Source organism: Kuraishia capsulata, genomic scaffold (genome assembly GCF_000576695.1).
Source record: "Kuraishia capsulata CBS 1993 genomic scaffold, Kuraishia_capsulata_scaffold_3, whole genome shotgun sequence".
NCBI classification, from domain to species: domain Eukaryota; kingdom Fungi; phylum Ascomycota; class Pichiomycetes; order Pichiales; family Pichiaceae; genus Kuraishia; species Kuraishia capsulata.
Window position 1 is genome coordinate 925,936 of NW_019172952.1, and position 17,080 is coordinate 943,015.

A 17,080-nucleotide genomic window follows, 5' to 3' on the forward strand; every position below is an offset into this window, starting at 1 on the left:
AACACACACATGCGCATAAAATCAAGAAAAACAAGTTTTTTTCCACTTTAATGTTACATTGCTATTACCTAGAATAGACCTTCTTCTTCGCCGTCATCACCATCATCGCTGGGGTTAGCCTCCTTCTCGCTAGGATCGTCATTAGCGTCACTATTCACATCAGGCATATCTTCCTCGCTATCGACAACGAACTCATTCGATAACTCAGGCTTTTTAGAGTTGACCCTTCTTTTCTTAGGGACAGGACCCTTGGATTCTCCAGCTGCTTCCTCTTCATCAGAATCAACAATCTTGGCCTTCTTCTTTCTCGTCTTGCGAGTACCAGATGCAGCCTTCTTTTTCTTTGGTTCTTTTTCGGCACCATCTTCTGTTGGCTCCAGCTCGTCGTTCTCGTCCTTGGCAAGGTCGATCTGGTTTTTGATCCAGTCTTCAGCCTCCACTTGTAGCTTTCTTCTTTCTTCAGCCAGCCTCTTCTCGTTTTCACGAGCAGCGGCGAGTTCTCTTTCTTTGGCTTCTGCAAGTTTCTCCTCTTGCTCAGCACGCAACTTCTTGGCTTCCTCAAGTCTCTCGGCGGTCTTGATTTCGTACTGTTTCTGCTCTTCGATGCACCTGATAAGCTGGTTCTTCAATGTGTTTGTACCCATGGAAGCCCTTGCTTTGATATCTTCGGCTGGATAAGGAGGATGAGGCTCATCTGCCAGTTTTTCCAGACTCGAAATGGCTTCCTCAAGTTCCTGTAAGGCATCCTCCAATGACTCCACCGTTCTTTTCTGTTCGGGTAGTCTTCTTATGAAATCAGCAACCTGGAACTGGACGAAAGCAACATTGAAAGACAACGCTGGGATTGGATTGAGTGCATAAGCTTTTTTGGAAAAGTCCAAACTCTGCCTTATAGCATCCAAGTTTTTCTCAAAAGCACCTCTTCCGTACCATGCCCTACCCAACAGCACAAACAATCTAGAATCTTCTCCGCTGGTAAACTTGCTCAGTGCAATATCGTAGCTCTCAATAGCTTTAGCATACTGCTTGACTTCCACTAAGCAGTTTCCCAGGTTGATGTAAACGGACATGTCTTGCAGAGAGTCTCTCACCTTTCTAAAGATCTCCAGAGCGGCTCCAGATTGCTTCCTATCGGCAAAGATTATAGCGATACCCTGAGCGGCATATGCGTTCTTGGGATCAATCGACAACACTTTCTGATAAAGCTGAGCAGCACGGATGTAGTATCCGTTTTTTCTCTCTTCATCCTTTGCAGAGCCGTTCCTGATGTCCCTAGCGATCGCACAGTAGACATTACCGAGAGAGATCAAAGCATAAAGATCGTGAGAGTCATACTTCACCAAGGTATCACGATGATGTTCAGATTCGGCCTCTTGTTTGATATCCTGCTGTCTACCGTATCTTCTCGCATACCACCCGTAAAACGATCTCACTTCCAAGTCATCTGGATTGGCTTCCAACAAGTTCAAAACTTCGTTTTTAACGACATTGTCGCCTGATAGACTTGATAGCAAGAGCCACCTGATTTTGGCACTGGCATAGTTGGGGCAAACATCCAAGATCTCTTCGTAAAGTCTGATAGCATCAGAAACAGTTTCCTGAGAGGACTCAAGAGCACGGGCCTTATTGTACTTCAAAATAACGGAGACGGCATCCGATCCAGCTTGTTCTTTGTGGGCTTCTAACGCTTCATCAAAGATATCGACAGAAGGATTTCCCTTCTCGACTCTCAGTAACGAGAAGACACCAATGTTGTTTAGCAGAGAGTAAGGAACATTCTTTTGCTCAGATTCCAGGAGCTCTTTTGCCTGCTGCAGGTACTTGAGAGACTTGGTGGTGTTCTCATCCTCGTATGCCTGCGAAAGCGACAGATACGCTGGAAGATATACAGTGAAACCAGACTCCTTGCACAACTGAAGGTATTTCTCCAAGTACGAGATGGACTTCGTAGTTGAAGACTTATCCTTCGAGTATAGTATACCCAGAATGTAGATAACCTCTAATGTTTTGGGATTCTCCTTCAACACTTTCTCAAAAGAGATGATAGCTTCACCGAATTCTCCTCTAGCTATCTGGCACTGGCCATATCCAATCTTCGCCAGGAGATTGTCATCTTTGGCCTTAATGGAATCCAGAAAGTGCTTCTGGGCTTCAACGTACTGCCTCTCGGCAAAGCGACACCTCCCAAGCCAGAACTGGGCATCACCTACCACGCTGGGGCTCTTGGAGGAAGCGAGCACCTTATTGCAAATCTGATCCACTAAATCGTATTTTCCGCATGAGTAGTAGTACGAAGCCAGAACAATGAGAATGGACTCATCATGAGATCCTCCAGTATATATTTCTTTCAGTTGAGTCAAAGCTTCGGCGTATCCTGCCAAAAAGTGTTCATCGCTCTGAGAGCCAGTGAAACACTCGTCAAACGCACTGAAACATAACAGCAGTTTAGCAATAGACTTGGAATCTGGGTTAACCTTCAAAGAGTTTTCCCAAGCCTTCCTAGCCAACAACTTATTATCCAGCTTCCAGAAACACAAGCCAATTCCAATCCTTGGATCTGGAGTGATGAGAGGGTTGTTAGACAGAACAGTTTGGAATAGCTTCAACGAAGCGGAGTAGTTTCCCTTCTGGAACAACACCTTTGCCTTTCCCATGAACGCATAACAATTGGAAGGCTGTCTTTTCAAAATATCGTCAAAGATGGAGGAGGCCCTATCTAATTTGCCTTCTGACTCCAAGCTTAATATGCCCATAGCAAGCCCAGTGTTGAGTGACTCTGGGTTCAATGAGAACGCTGTGTTTGATTCGTTATTGGCCAGATCGAGAGAAAATGAGTCTTGCGACTTGAACTGCTGTGAGAGATATAACCAGGCTAGAAACGTGTGGAAACTGGCCTGAACATCACTAGTAGAGTCAATGATGGTGCTTGAGCTCAACCCTCTTTTGATGACCTCGGCAGATTCATCAAATCTACCCTGATTGGCATAAGCTCTTGCAATAGAAAGCCACTGATCTTTTCCTGCCTCTTCGTTTTCCAAAAGATCACAGAGTTCTGTGGGATCCTCAGGCAGCTCGTCGTTGGCATCTATCACAACCTCTTCATCCCCCTTCAGAGGAATGGAGATAGTGGAGCTGGTCCATTGCTGAGCTACAGCGGAATCCAACACTTGCACGTAATAATCAAGCCCCAAAGACTCGGATACGTCCAGCGAAGGCATGTTTAATCTTGATTTTTCAGGTCTGTATACTGAAGAATCGCCCTTGTTGAATGAGTTGAGTTGAGTGGACAAACCGACATCATCACTCTGCCATATTTCAACCGTGTCGACAACAACTTTTTTCTTCCTGTATCAAAGAGGTTCAAAACTTTTTGGAATATAGTGATAGCTGGCTTTGTTTTGCTTGACACAGGTTCAAAATGGAAACCAGAAGAATATTTATAGGCTCTATGTCACAGGAGCTCTGCTCTTCTGTGGCAAATTTGGAGTCCAGGTTGGCGAAGTATGGTGCCCTGCAGTCCCCAATTGAGCTGCATACCAAACTCGATGGGACTGGGTTTGGATATTTGAACATTGACTTGAGTGACGCAGATTTTGCCAAGCTCAAGAGGGAGTGGAAAGGTGTGAAGTTTATGAATTCGAACTTGGTTTTCGATATCGCCAACCCAACGTATACGGCTCGCCTGATCGAGGAGAAGAAGGCCGAGCCCGCCGCACAACTGAAGCTTGCGAAACAAGAGAAAATTTGCCATGCGAGACTTGAGAGAATAAAAAATAGAAACAAAGTGGAAGAGGTGATTAAGGGAAGGCTTAGAAAAATACCGAGAAAGGATCCGAAGCATTTGACACTGAGAAGGATAGTGAAGGGGCGGGTGAAGTTCATCCAGTCCCCCAAGACAAAGCTCTGGGGTTTCGACAAGGCTAAGAAGCCAAAGGACCTTGTTTCTTACTTTGCTCATGGTGAGTGGAGAGACGGAAACAATCATGTGGTTGACCGGTTGAGTTTGAACAAATCTGTGCTCAAAGCCAGTGTGCTTCCAGAATCAGCAGAAGACAGCGCAGACGACCACGAAAATACACAGCACGAAGAATTAGATACAAACACCAAGCTTCTGGAGTCCATGTTTGGAAACTACAACTTTGACAAGAAGCTCGCCATCGAAGAGGATCCGGATGAGTATGGCCAGTCTGATTATGAGGATTATGGTGGAGTTTTTTCGGACGACGAGGTTTTTGAGACAGTCTCTCATTTGAAAGAGACACGGAAATTGGACGAGTACAAGAGTAAGTTTGGCGACAGTTTTCAGAATCAGCCCATTGGGTATGAAAGTGAAGAGGAGGACGAGGACGTGCCAGAGGACGTGCCAGAGGACGTGCCAGAGGAGGAGATGGACACAGGAAAAATAGAGACTAAACAGAGCAGGGAAAGTGCCGATGAAATGTCTGTTGATGAGCCCTCCAGTGAGTCGGAAGAATCGTCGGAAGAATCATTGGAAGAATCGATGGAAGAATCGTCGGACGAACCATCAGGCGAACCATCAGAAGAAGCCGTTGAAAAAGAGCCAGTTATTAGCTCGGAAGAATCCAACGAGATTCCTGAGGATATTGATGACGAGTTTGTGCCAGTTTTCGGAAAGAAAATCGAGGAAGACAGTCAAGAAAAGCCAGTTTCAAAACCTGAAAGTGACTCCAAAGAGGTCGAAGAAAACACCACCGAGGTCCTACGGTCTCTATTCAAATCAGCTCAGCAATCTCATGAGACAGCAAGTGATGACATTCCACAGATAACTGCCACAGAACTCCCCACAGCGGCAAAGAAAAATGCTCTTTTTTTCACACACTTCGAGTCGCCTTTTCTTCAGACTCAAACAGTGCTTAACAGTCTGAAACAGTCAAGGTTGGAGAACTACGAAAGCTGGTTCTGGGAGAATAGGGGAGAGCTGAACCGTCATTTCCGCTCGTTGAAAAGAGACAAGAGGAAATTTAAGGGTAAGTCCTCAGCATATTAACCTTGAAATCAGTAATAAATCTATCTATATCTTTGAACGAACCCTCATCTGCAAAGGAAATGCCAACGGTGAGACCATTGGTTGTGGAAATCACAGAACAATTGAAGTTACCCCCAGTAACTCCAGGATTTTGGATAAATCCCATTCTTTCACATCTCCATGATGTTCCTTTGGGATCGAACTTGATCAATCCAAGGTTAGAGAGCCTGAAGGTATCCGTTCTTGGCTTGCCCAGAATACTCATTTGTGCTTTGACTGCCTCTTCGCAACTCAACGGAGGCCCATTGAGGTTCTGAATGGCAAACGCATCTTCTGTTGCTCTCTTGAGGTTATCACTGATCTCCCTCACGAGATTCCAGGAGAAAGTTCTTGCGACTGGAACAGGCGTGTGATTAGTGGCTCCAAGATACATGATGTTTCCGAGAGAAAGATCGTACTTCTCGAAGTTTTCAGCAGGAATATGCCTTCTATAACTTATTGGTATATTGCCTCTGATGTAATTGTTCTCCCCCAGCTCGGAGAGCCATGGTATGGCCGATATCATCACCACCATATCCATGTATGGTGTGAGAGTCACGGCATGCTGCTTGCACTGCTTGAGTATAAAAGAAAGCTCGTCCTTGGAGAAATAAATCATTCTAAAGGCCAAAGGGGTCTCGATGCTGGAATTGGTCAAGCTCTTCCATATTGTGCAATCAATTGGTGCTGGTAAGTTGTAAGATCTATCAGCAATCAATGGCTTCAGGAGATCTGGAATAAGCTTTCGAAGACGAGACTCCAGGGTTCTCTTCCAAGAGGGCAAGAATTCTATCCATAAGTCCATTGGGGCAGTATTATTCGTGTCTTTTATAAGTTTGTAATCATCTTCAAGAACAAACAAAAGTTCTCCATGGTCAAGGAGAGACTCTTGAGAAAGACTCACAATGGCATCGTAAATGCCTATCCAAAAGTTGGAGCATGACTCACCATCAAAGAGTATATGATCGGTAACCAGCACGAACTCATTATTTCTCAAAGCAACGACTTTCACAAGAGGAAGGTTCAATTGGTTGAAATTGGAGTCGCTCAGCTCAAGTTCTCGCAGGAGTTCATCAGAAAAATCAACATCTCTATATTCAACCACATCTTCAAATTTCACATAGTCATTGATCCTGAACTGCAAGAGGTCATTTTCAGTGTACGCCTGACACGCCAGAAAAGGATGCTCGAGGATAACTCTTCTCAAGGCATGAAACAACAAGTTTTCAGACACCTGTTGGTTGAACTTGCAAGAAACCATGAAATTCTTGTAGAGGCGTAGTTTGGTTCTTTGGTAGATCATGGTCTCCAGTCTACCACCGGCCCGAGTAAACTTGGATTTGACCAATTCCAATTCAGTCATGTTTAATATCTGAAAAAGCCAACTTGAGCCATAAAGAAAACAATTACTAAAAGTACAAAATCAACTGTGTTATAAGGGGACCTTAAGACCCTGTATCTGACAGCATGCGCGTCTATGGAGTTGGGATTCCGTTCCGGATGCCTCTGCATTTCCGCCGTTTTCTTATCGCAAAACTGTGCCGAACGGACCGACTTGGACAGACCAAAAGCAGTGGATTGTTTATTGACATATTTAACTGAAAATCTATGAATCTTGATTATTGAAAACTTCCTAGTTAATATTTACTATGAACATTGACTACGAATGTTGACCATAAATATTGGTCTGGGTCAGAATTTTTCAGTTTGACTAAAGCCGACACATTGATATAGTCCTATATTTAGCTTCGTAGGTCGCGTTACCATTCGAGATCATAACCCATGATACCGTTAGGAAAGAAATCATTGACAGATTGATGTTCATCGTTTTTTCGATCCTTGTCTATTTTTCACGTCGCACGCTTGAACGCATATGCTATCTCGGAACGATCAACAGGTACATCAACATCCGGATAGTATCTGTCAACTATGGCATTCAAACGCGAAAGCGTGCTCGTGAGTTGATTCTGAATAACTCCTGCAACCTTCTCCGCCAAAGCACCCTCGATATCTTCAATGACTGACAAACTGGTTGGACTCTCCATATCATCAGAGTATTTTGCATGTCCCAGCAGCTCGTTGTGAATCTGTTTGACAATACCCTGTACACTCTTGTCAACTCCCTTCGTATCAAACGTTTGGAGAAGTTTCTTAAGCACATCTTTGGCGTAAGCATGCCTTTTGGAAGGATCCACATTCCTCACAGCACCAACGCTGGGATCCGCCTTAGTCAAACCCTCTACTCCTTCGATGAAAGCCAGGAGACGACCAGCACTACCACTTCTGATAACATAGTCCGCATATGCCATGGTCTCCTCATGACACAACTCTTGAAGCTGGGTTTTGATGGGCCCCAGTTTGGAGACGTCCTTGATCTCTTCAAGTAACCAGTTGAAGTTCAGTAGCAGCATGATGTGATGATTCAGAGAATCTCCCTCCAGACTTCCGTCGCCATGGAAGCTGGTCGATATGGTTGTAAGCGCATTGGAAACCAAGCCTCTGGAACCATTTGTCGTGGTTTTAGTCAAATCACCCATTGTTGGGTTTGACATCGCCTTGTCTCCCTTAAGCACAGAAAACAGGTGTCTCCACAGCTCCATGTATGACTTGGTAACATCTTCGCTTATTTGGAAGTCTTCAATGCTGAAGTCCAGCGTTGATAAGCTGGCCTCGACTTGCCTAACAAACTCAGGGTAAACTTTGACAATTCTCAAGACGCCGTAGCTAGAACCGTTGCGACCCTCCAATTTGGAGTCGGAGACAATACCAATTTGCTTATCCACGAATACTGCCCAGGCAGTCACCAGCTTGCTCTTCAGTTGCGTCAGCTTTCTGATCAAGAACTCCTGGTTGGTAGAGTTGTACGTCAAGATCATCCTTTCAATAACAGCCAAGGTTCTTGGGATCTCCACGGGATTCTCTTTTAGAATGGACTTCACCTGTTTTGTCACTGCCTGACTATAGTCGCTCAGCATCTGTGACATACTGCTCATAGACTCAGAAGCCAGGTTCCTATCAGGCTCCATAGAAATGGCTTTAGGTCTGTGAGGATTCAAAAACTGGTCCACTCTCTGATCGACTGGCCTGCTTGCAGCGAATTCATCCAATGTGGTGGGATGCAAAGAGGATAAATGAAACAGCTCAACTAGCATGTCTTGCTGATTGATTAGAGCGGCTGCAAAATGATCCAGAAGCTCGCTCACACCTTCTCCGACGCTAGCAAAATTGACCTCACTAGAATTTGGAGTCTCTGTTGCAGTTTCCTCACTGAATCCCAATCGTTCCATAAGCCTATCTCTCGCATTCAAACCTCCGCGATCATGAGAGCTCTTGTTGCGTCTGATTCTGTACTTTTCCCCATATATGTCCTTAGGATCGCTTTTGAAAGAAATAGATGGCGGAGAAACAACTTGCTTGCTCTTTTCAACGTGGGCTGACAGAGATTCTGCTACAACCGAGTATATCTCCCTTATTTGGTCTTGATAAGACAACATCAACCCACTGTAGTCACTCAAAGATGCAGACCTCAAGAACAGTGTTATGCCCGCAAAAATGAGGAGTTGCGCAAGCTCTCGCGAAATAGCAGTTTCAATTTGCGCAACAGGGATCGAAGAAACATCCAAAGTACCGATACTTCTGTGCATCAAGTACTTGAATTGCAGTTCCACATTTTGGGTAAACGCCTCTGTCGTTTTCTCGTACTTCTCCCTGCGCTCCTGCAATGCCCTCATTGCCTTACCGTCATCGTCATCCTTGAGGGATGCTCCACGCATCGTTTGAAGTGCTGAGTCTAGCTCTATGAGAACATTCTCAACCTTTTTGATTGACGTAACGTCCTGAGGACTGTAGCTTGTGGTAGAAGTAGTCAGTATATCCAAAGAGTGATCACTTATTGACACTGCCTCTAACAGATCTCTGATTTCTTTCCACAGTAGCTTCTTATTAGTCGTTTCAATCTGTAATCCGCGACCTTGTTTCTCTATGTGCTTGATATCTTCCGCAAAAGAAGACAGTTCAATACTGAAAAACGACAAAATTGGCTCCAGGACGTTGCACTCATGAATACCACTGCTTATGAGACTTTCTATAGATGACGCATCCATGGAAAAGTCAACCAAAGATTTGACACTTTGATACTCAGAATCCCTCAATAGCTTTCGCAACTTCGTTTCAATCGTTTGGACAGTATCCGATCTGCTCCAGCCAATCTCCTCGAAAAGCTCTTCAACCATATCTCCGTTGTTAGACTTCTGGTTCAAGGAACGGTCATTCTCGGGAAGAAAACTGAAATCTGTTATCTCATCGACTTCGTCTCCAACTGAGAATAAGTCGCTTGCTGCGTCATCATCATCCAAGTGCTTGCTTGGTTCCAAAGTCTGTCTGACAGGTACTTGCAGATGTTGAACAATGCTCACTTGATCATCCTCTTGCCCATCTTCTCCGGATAGCTCTTCAGCATAGCCATCATAGAAGTCGTCAAGCTCGTTATAACTGTAGCTCTGGTCTTCAGTGGCTTCTTCAGCCCCAGTGATATCTTCGATTTCGTCGTGGGTCCTTTGATGCGCAATGAAGCCCACATCCGATACCGAGAGAGGTCTGTCAGGTCTGTTATTGACATTCTCCTGGATGGATTCTTTGGGGACAGGCTCACTTTCTTGTGCAATGTTTGGCAAAGAAGGCTTCTGGATAGAGCTCTGCCTGGAATGAGTCAGGCGAGGACCGGATGATGTATCGACTACGCCCTGAGCATTCCTTGAAAACACCGGGGTGCTATCATCGACGGAAGTTTCGCTACTTTTTTTGCCTTTCAATCTTTCCAGAGACTTCAGTGATGATTCCCGTCTATGAGCATGAAACTCACGATCTGACATCGGTTTAGAGCGCTTCTCAATAGCTAATGGTTTGACCATGCTCTCATCGGGTATGGCTTCAGGAGCAGAAAAGTTCAAAGGTGCAGTAGAGGCCGCAAACTGTTCCTCATTGCTATAGACTTGAGGAGGTGCCTGTTTGATAGGTGTAACTTCTGGAATTCGTGGCACTTCTGCATTTCTCGAAACCCTCAGAGGAGCAACATCGGGAAGGTCCGCTACATTTTTGGGTGCATCATCCAAGGTCGTCGATATCATATCTACCTTAGACACTCTGCTGACAGTCTTGGTATCAACACCCAAGCTTTCCACGCTGCAGTTGATAAGTTCAGGTACCTTTCCACCAGTGTAATCCATGTAGTGCCAGAGTAACGTTCGGCAAAAGACCTTACGCTCACGAGGACTGTTGGTCTCCCAGTAGTATGGTTTTCCCATTACAGCAAGAAATCCTGTAGGCAAGTGAGGATCAATCTCAATTCTGCTCAGTTCATCAAGATCCCACGTACGACCAATCTGGACGGTCCCATCGGAGTTCTCTCTAGCCTTGTGAAGCCGCAATCTTCCAGAAGGTCTGGCAGCTATAATCAAAAGTCTTGACTTTTTGTACTTGAGAGGGCTATCTGGAGGAGGTCTAGAAGCGGTATTCTTGGCATCTTCGATGATTCTGACGTGACTGATATAGCTTTCCACCAGGTGGTTGTTGTGCGTTTTGCTGAAGCAGCACTTAATGATTTTCTTCTGATCCAGATCATACTGTCTTGCCAGATCCATTGCATGATTTTCTGGTTTGGGTTCACTTCTATTCTGGACTGGAGCCTGGACTGGTCGAGAATGCTCTTGTATCCTTCGATCCTGCGATCCATGTTGCTGAGGAAGGCGCTGGATACGTGGCTCTTTCAGAACACGTTGTCCATGCCCCGAGACCATCTTGTGTGCATTGTGCATAGCTAGACTCAATTGCGAATTTGCAATTGGAGACTCTGTTTTGCTTGATCTTGTCTTTGCATACACAGATCAACAGTATCAGAGGAGATCGTTCTAAGTGTGCAATGGCTTGAGCTACCGGCACTACGCGTAATGGCAGATGAGCCGCACGCCAAATCAGAGTAGCTTTCAAAGCTTTGAATTGTGGAGCAAAAGAAACAAAAAAGAACGACAATTGAATAGAGCTTGGAATATTTTGTCAAATTACGAAGATAAAGTGGACAGGTGGAGCTTGGATTTAAAACTCGGCTTTATAATTAGGAAAAACAACGAAATGAGTAATGAAATGCGAAGCGCTTTTGAAAAAAACGGTAATTTTGTAGCGTGGCTTTGACAATAGATTTGTATCTTGGCCTTGTCATTAACTTTGTCACTCAATTTCCCATTCAACTCGATATCAACAAGTTTGAAGAAACAGCATCAAACCTATCATTCAACAACGTCAAGGCAACCATCAGCAGCTCAGTGAAAACTTCCACGTTTTCAACACGCAGCTTTTCGAGTTTTGCATGGCCCAACCTCCAAACCACTACTTCCGTGGTGGCCGTATATTGAACTGCCCTTTCGGTGATAATTCGTTCTAGGTCACCAAATCCAACCAACGGAAGGACACTAGAAGTCAGAATAAAACCGCTGTTCACGAACTCATATTTGGCAGAGATCAGTCCTGATTCCACAAAGAAAAAGCTTGGAGGATCTTGGTGGTTATTGTAGAATTTCGAACCAGATGCAACCACTTCTTTCTGGAGATAAGGAACAAGTTTCACCCAGAAGCTATCTTCGACCCGAGAAACCGATTGAAGAACAGTAAGAAGTAGGGGGATTGGTGGCTGCATCAATGGCATACCAACAGCAGCCGAGGTGCGTCTTTGATAATAGTTAGAGGCATTCTTGGTTTCATCCTTTAGTGACTTTTTTGCAGCTGAAACCAGCTGAGCTTGTCTGGGAGAACCAAAGGCGACTCCACTATCATCCATAAGTGACATAGTCGATTGACTTCTTTTTCCAACAACTGAGCTTCTGGTCTTCGGACTCACAAAGTCTTTACCAAGGGCAGTTACCATAGACGGTTTGGCCTGAGGAATATAATGGAGTTGTTTGATATCCCGGTATGTTTCCAAGAAGGTATTCTCGCACCATTCCAGAGCCGAATTCAGGTTTGTGAACAACTGAATTCTCTTATTATGCTCGTCAGTTTCCCAAAGACCAGAATCACGAAGAGCTTGCACCATTTCACTTCCCGTCTCAGTAACCGATGAAATTATAAGATAACACTCTTTCTCAATGATAAGATTGCGTATTCTTCTAAATCCTTCGGCCGCCGAGAAATCAACTGACAACACATTGTGCATGTCCAGAATGAGATATCTTATTGGTTCTTTTGAGAAGATCTGATCCTCGAACCTATATCTGATTTTTCTCTCCAAACCACCAATAGACCCAAAGAAAAGGGAACCTTGCAGCTTCATTATGTATATCTGATTTCCCACCGTCTTTAGAAACTCTTGCTGTTTAGGGTGTCTAACAACAACCGATCTTGCGTAAGCACCAGTGAATATTCCTGATACAACTGGACTGGTTGCTGCTTGCACAACGAAAGACACACAAGCCAGTAAGATTCCCGCCAAAATACCGTACACAAAATCCCAGGCACCCATTACAACGACAATAATGATGATGGTGAGGTATTCAAACCCTCTCAAGCGACCATATGTGTCAAACAGAGCTTCTCTCAACAACTCGTAGCCCAGCAAATAGATCAGAGCTCCAACCACACAAACAGGAATGAAACCAATGATCCCAGGACCGACCATCATAACTGCAGCAGTACCAATGGCCAGCATTACACCAGACAATCTTGAATCCGCACCTGCTCTAATGAACAACACACTGTTGGTGTAGACCAGGTAGTTCTGGATGGACCCAATTAGGCCTGAGAGAGTATTTGAGATTCCGTGAGCGAGAAGTTCTCTATCCACATCAAACTCATCCATTCCTACTGTAACTGCCAAGGCAGGAACATTGATGGGAACATGCAAAATCCCAAAAAACGTCAAGGCCAGCATTGTGGGAACCTGACGTACTACTACGAACCAATCAACTGCCTTGAAGTCATACAGTTCGTAGAAAGAGTACCATGGCTCGTTGGATGCAGGAGCATCAAACACCCAGCCATATTCCCTTGCCATTTTCAGATCCCATTGCGGTGCAACCAGGATAATCGCATGAAACAACAGAAACATCATGATGAAGTAAGCAGGAACAATAAGGGCATTTTTATTGTAATGCTGTATCACAACAAGTATACCAGCCATGAACAAGGGTATCACCCATTGCATAAACGCCAAAGGTTCCAGCAAGAACCTCAATGTGGGTAAGTTGTATTCAAGTCCGCCTTCCAGTCTGGAGGAAACCTCAATCGCAGTCACGACCAGAAAGTATCCCACACCTCCAATACATCCTACCAGTATGTGTCTGGGGAAGAAACCAACCAGAGAACCCAGTTTGAACTTTCCAAGAAGACCAAACACAATACCAGTAACGATAGACGAAAGGGCATACGTGAATACTACAGTACTCACAATGGCAGCAGCATTGTCTGGTACTTCCCCATCTCCAATTCTCATATCTGTGAGAATGCTCAGGGCCATGGAATGAAAGAAGGGAGTAACCTCAATCATCTCTGATCCAATTCCAGACTTGAAAGCAGATCCTCCAAGAGAATACACCAATTGAGACACCACACACGAAACATAAAACATGGACAAGCCAACTGGACCCAGCTTGCCGAACGTGGCCTCGCTAATAGGAAACATGATCATACCATATGAAAGTCCATCCAAGATGTTGAGAAGCACTCCCAAAAATACTGCTGGCATATATCCAACTGGTCTTATTACCAACTCCTGGAAGGCATCGTTGGAGTCTTTGGGCAATAGGTTCATCAGCGTCTGGATACCTGAGCTGAGCCTGGTCTGCTGAGACTCGAAATCGTATTGTTCTCTCGAGGCAGTGGGTGTGAGGGCCTCTTCAGCTTCCGCAGCAGTGGTGTACGATCTGAATGGGTCATGAACCGAACTGAGAGGAGTTGTCTCTTTGGGCGTGCCTGCTTGCTCCCACGAGGGAACCGACGCACCACCGTAACTGGGACCATCATCCAGCATCTCTGATAATCGCGAAGCCTTCGCATTGGATTTCGTCGATTGTTTATCAAATGAAAAGTCGTATGACTTGTCGATATCGGATCCGACTGGCTCGTCGACTTCTTCCTCACTAACCCTTTCATCGAAGTCAGGGACTCCAACACTGGCTAGGTCTATCGTCTTTTCCTGAATGGATACTCCCGAATGGACGGTGGGAGTTCCTTTGGCAGAATTCAAAGGAGTAAATGCTGAATTTTGTTTGAAACTTCCAATAACATATCCTCTTCCTCCTTGCTGATCAAACGAGAATGAGTTGTCGTGGAGCTGTCCTGCTGCCTTGGAGAACGAGGACGCTATCACGTTCGACACAGACTTTCTCCTCTTGTCAATGGCCTTCGGTAGCGAGCTATTAAAGGAAGCCATACCTCTGCAGGACCAAAAAAATTGGTTTTTATAGCTGTAATGGTATTGGAATGCAAATCGCAACTGGGAGGTTTTGTTGTAGAGATGTGATGAGGTGCTCGCCCTGGGGTTAACAACGGAAGTCTGTGTGGAGTCCAAAATACTGAAATGGGTCAAAAATGGGTCAAAAATGGGATAAAATAGGACTATACTGAAATCCAAAAGGTTATACGTGAATCTCGAATAAAATAGAGTTGAAAAATCTAAACTAAACCGTTATAGTAATATTAATGAAAGAATAGTCTAATTTCAACACTGTAGACGCGTGCATGCATTGCTAGTAGCCGTGCCGTTTAGAACGGTTGATATTTGAGGAACTATAGTGTGAGGTTTCTGGATATGGCAAATCGTTAAAAAGTCCAATACTCTTCAGTATTGTCATTCGCCTCATCTGACACATCAGGTATTTCTTTCATGTTTGGCGACATTTTATATGTCACTTACACCATATCTCCTCTAGATAGTTTGGATATATGCAGTAATGTGCACATCTTTCATTTGGCATCTATACATCTTCTAGGTAATATCTGCCATAACTTGCATATAGCATTAAGCTATATCTCACGTCTGAAATCAATTTTTGTCACGACATTATTCAAAGTTCATCCTTGACCTCTGATTCCTCCGAATCCTTGACCTCACCACAGTCAACAATCTTAATTGGGACCTTTGGAACGTCTCTGAATCCAGTTGGAGAGTTCTCAATCTTTCTGACGACATCCAGACCCTCAAGCACCTCGCCAAAGACAACGTGCTTTCCGTTGAGCCACGAGGTGGCCACAGTGGTGATGAAAAACTGGGATCCGTTGGTATCTTTGCCGGCATTGGCCATGGAAAGCAGACCTGGTCTGTCGTGTTTCAACTGGAAGTTCTCGTCAGCAAATTTTGCTCCGTAGATGGATTGTCCACCGGTTCCGTCACCTTTGGTGAAATCACCACCTTGAATCATAAAGTTCTTGATGACTCTGTGGAAGGCTGAACCCTTGAATCCCAATTTAGGATCCTCAGAGATACTCAGTTGGTAAAAGTTTTCAGCGGTTTTTGGAACAACAGAGCCGAAAAGACCAATCACGATTCTTCCCAATGACTCGTCACCGGCAACAACGTCAAAGTACACCTTGTGGGTGACTTCGGGGAGTTCCTGTAGATCTCCAGCAGCGTAAACCTGGTTCATGAAAAAGAACGCAGCTGCAAAAACAGCCAAAATTGCGGAAATGATCTTCATCATGGAAGGTGAAAAGTGGCAATAATGGTATAAAGACTTACTGAAAAGATAGGAAGACAGCTGAAGGTGTAACTGGCACACCTGGCCAGCAAAGGGGTTGGTGATGGAGCCCGGGCCTGCACAGCCTTGAAATCGATTCGTTGCTCCTTTCCACAAATTGATAACAACCCAAAATAAAGACCAAGAGATAGACTGTAGACTAGCTTGGGATGATATAGATGCAGTCTATGGACTGAAGAGGATAGTTAAACCACGGACATATTTCACCAAATGTTTCCCTGTGAATAACATGCCTTTGTCTACAAGACTACCTACTCTCTGATCCATTATTCAAATCGTATATTGACTAATGTACACACCCAATGTTGAGCCACCTTAAAACTTTAGCACATGAAACAACAAAAAACCCGTTAACTAAAATAAACAAATACACGTCTCTGACTTAGGAGGAGGCAGAAGAAGTGTACTTGGTAACAGCACGAGTACCTTCGGAAACGGCGTGCTTAGCCAATTCACCTGGCAAGATCAAACGAACAGCAGTCTGGATCTCTCTGGCAGAGATGGTGGACTTCTTGTTGTAGGCAGCCAACTTGGAGGCCTCAGAGGCGATTCTCTCAAAGATGTCGTTCACGAAAGAGTTCATGATGGACATAGCCTTCTGGGAGATACCAGTGTCTGGGTGAGTCTGCTTCAACACCTTGTAGATGTAAGAAGAGTAGGTCTCCTTTCTGGTCTTTGTTCTCTTCTTGGCGTCCGTAGAAGCGGCGGTCTTCTTACCGGCAGCTGGCTTCTTCTCAGCAGGGGCCTTGGAGGCGGGTTTCTTCTCAGCTTTTGGTGCCATTTTGTCTTTGAGTATTGATTGATTGAAAGAAGTGATTAAAATTCTTAGTCTAAGAAGAAAAAGAAGGAAATTCACAAGTATGTTGCTCCTAGAAAGGGGGCAAAACACAGATATATATATTCCCCAAAACTAAACACACCTTCACTGCATGTTTATTGAGTACTGAAAATTACCGTGGGAAATGTAGATCCTAGCACGGCCATCGCATGGATGAGCTACATGGCCATACTTAAGCTGCTCGTCTTTTTATTCAAAAATCCATCGCATTTTGCACTATTTCGCATCTTATCTACCGTGCTCAAATATATACACCAGTCCTGTATATCTCAGAACGATCCCTAAATTTAATTCTCCACTCTCATTGGCTAAAAAACTCGCAATCTAGCAGCTTTTTGCCACCAGAATCACAATTAAATTCAGCAGCGACCTAATATATAAACCACCAATATTCCCCCCTCTTTGCGTGTGCAGTTTCCTTTTTTTTCTCCACGGTTATACAACTAATAATCTCAAACACATAATTATACACAA

The 17,080-nt window shown here is 44.5% G+C and overlaps 7 protein-coding genes across 7 annotated transcripts; 2 read left to right on the forward strand and 5 right to left on the reverse strand.

Moving 5' to 3' along the window:
• Nucleotides 1-68: 68 nt before the first annotated feature.
• Nucleotides 69-3,218, reverse strand: KUCA_T00002748001 (uncharacterized protein; the record flags this gene model as incomplete). The annotated part of the gene is made up of 1 exon (XM_022603027.1): nt 69-3,218. One exon carries the CDS (start codon nt 3,216-3,218, stop codon nt 69-71), a length of 3,150 nt encoding a protein of 1,049 aa, XP_022458773.1.
• A 200-nt stretch (nt 3,219-3,418) lies between these two features.
• On the forward strand, nt 3,419-5,008 carry KUCA_T00002749001 (uncharacterized protein; the record flags this gene model as incomplete). Its single annotated transcript, XM_022603028.1, has 1 exon — nt 3,419-5,008. The coding sequence occupies one exon, from the start codon at nt 3,419-3,421 to the stop codon at nt 5,006-5,008; it is 1,590 nt and encodes a 529-aa protein (XP_022458774.1).
• Nucleotides 5,009-5,987: 979 nt separating this feature from the next.
• On the forward strand, nt 5,988-6,308 carry KUCA_T00002750001 (uncharacterized protein; the record flags this gene model as incomplete). Its single annotated transcript, XM_022603029.1, has 1 exon — nt 5,988-6,308. The coding sequence occupies one exon, from the start codon at nt 5,988-5,990 to the stop codon at nt 6,306-6,308; it is 321 nt and encodes a 106-aa protein (XP_022458775.1).
• A 568-nt stretch (nt 6,309-6,876) lies between these two features.
• KUCA_T00002751001 (uncharacterized protein) lies at nt 6,877-10,839 on the reverse strand (the record flags this gene model as incomplete). The annotated part of the gene is made up of 1 exon (XM_022603031.1): nt 6,877-10,839. The coding sequence occupies one exon, from the start codon at nt 10,837-10,839 to the stop codon at nt 6,877-6,879; it is 3,963 nt and encodes a 1,320-aa protein (XP_022458776.1).
• Nucleotides 10,840-11,264: 425 nt separating this feature from the next.
• On the reverse strand, nt 11,265-14,444 carry KUCA_T00002752001 (uncharacterized protein; the record flags this gene model as incomplete). Its single annotated transcript, XM_022603032.1, has 1 exon — nt 11,265-14,444. The coding sequence occupies one exon, from the start codon at nt 14,442-14,444 to the stop codon at nt 11,265-11,267; it is 3,180 nt and encodes a 1,059-aa protein (XP_022458777.1).
• Nucleotides 14,445-15,078: 634 nt separating this feature from the next.
• On the reverse strand, nt 15,079-15,711 carry KUCA_T00002753001 (uncharacterized protein; the record flags this gene model as incomplete). The annotated part of the gene is made up of 1 exon (XM_022603033.1): nt 15,079-15,711. One exon carries the CDS (start codon nt 15,709-15,711, stop codon nt 15,079-15,081), a length of 633 nt encoding a protein of 210 aa, XP_022458778.1.
• A 439-nt stretch (nt 15,712-16,150) lies between these two features.
• Nucleotides 16,151-16,549, reverse strand: KUCA_T00002754001 (uncharacterized protein; the record flags this gene model as incomplete). The annotated part of the gene is made up of 1 exon (XM_022603034.1): nt 16,151-16,549. The coding sequence occupies one exon, from the start codon at nt 16,547-16,549 to the stop codon at nt 16,151-16,153; it is 399 nt and encodes a 132-aa protein (XP_022458779.1).
• Nucleotides 16,550-17,080: the final 531 nt, after the last annotated feature.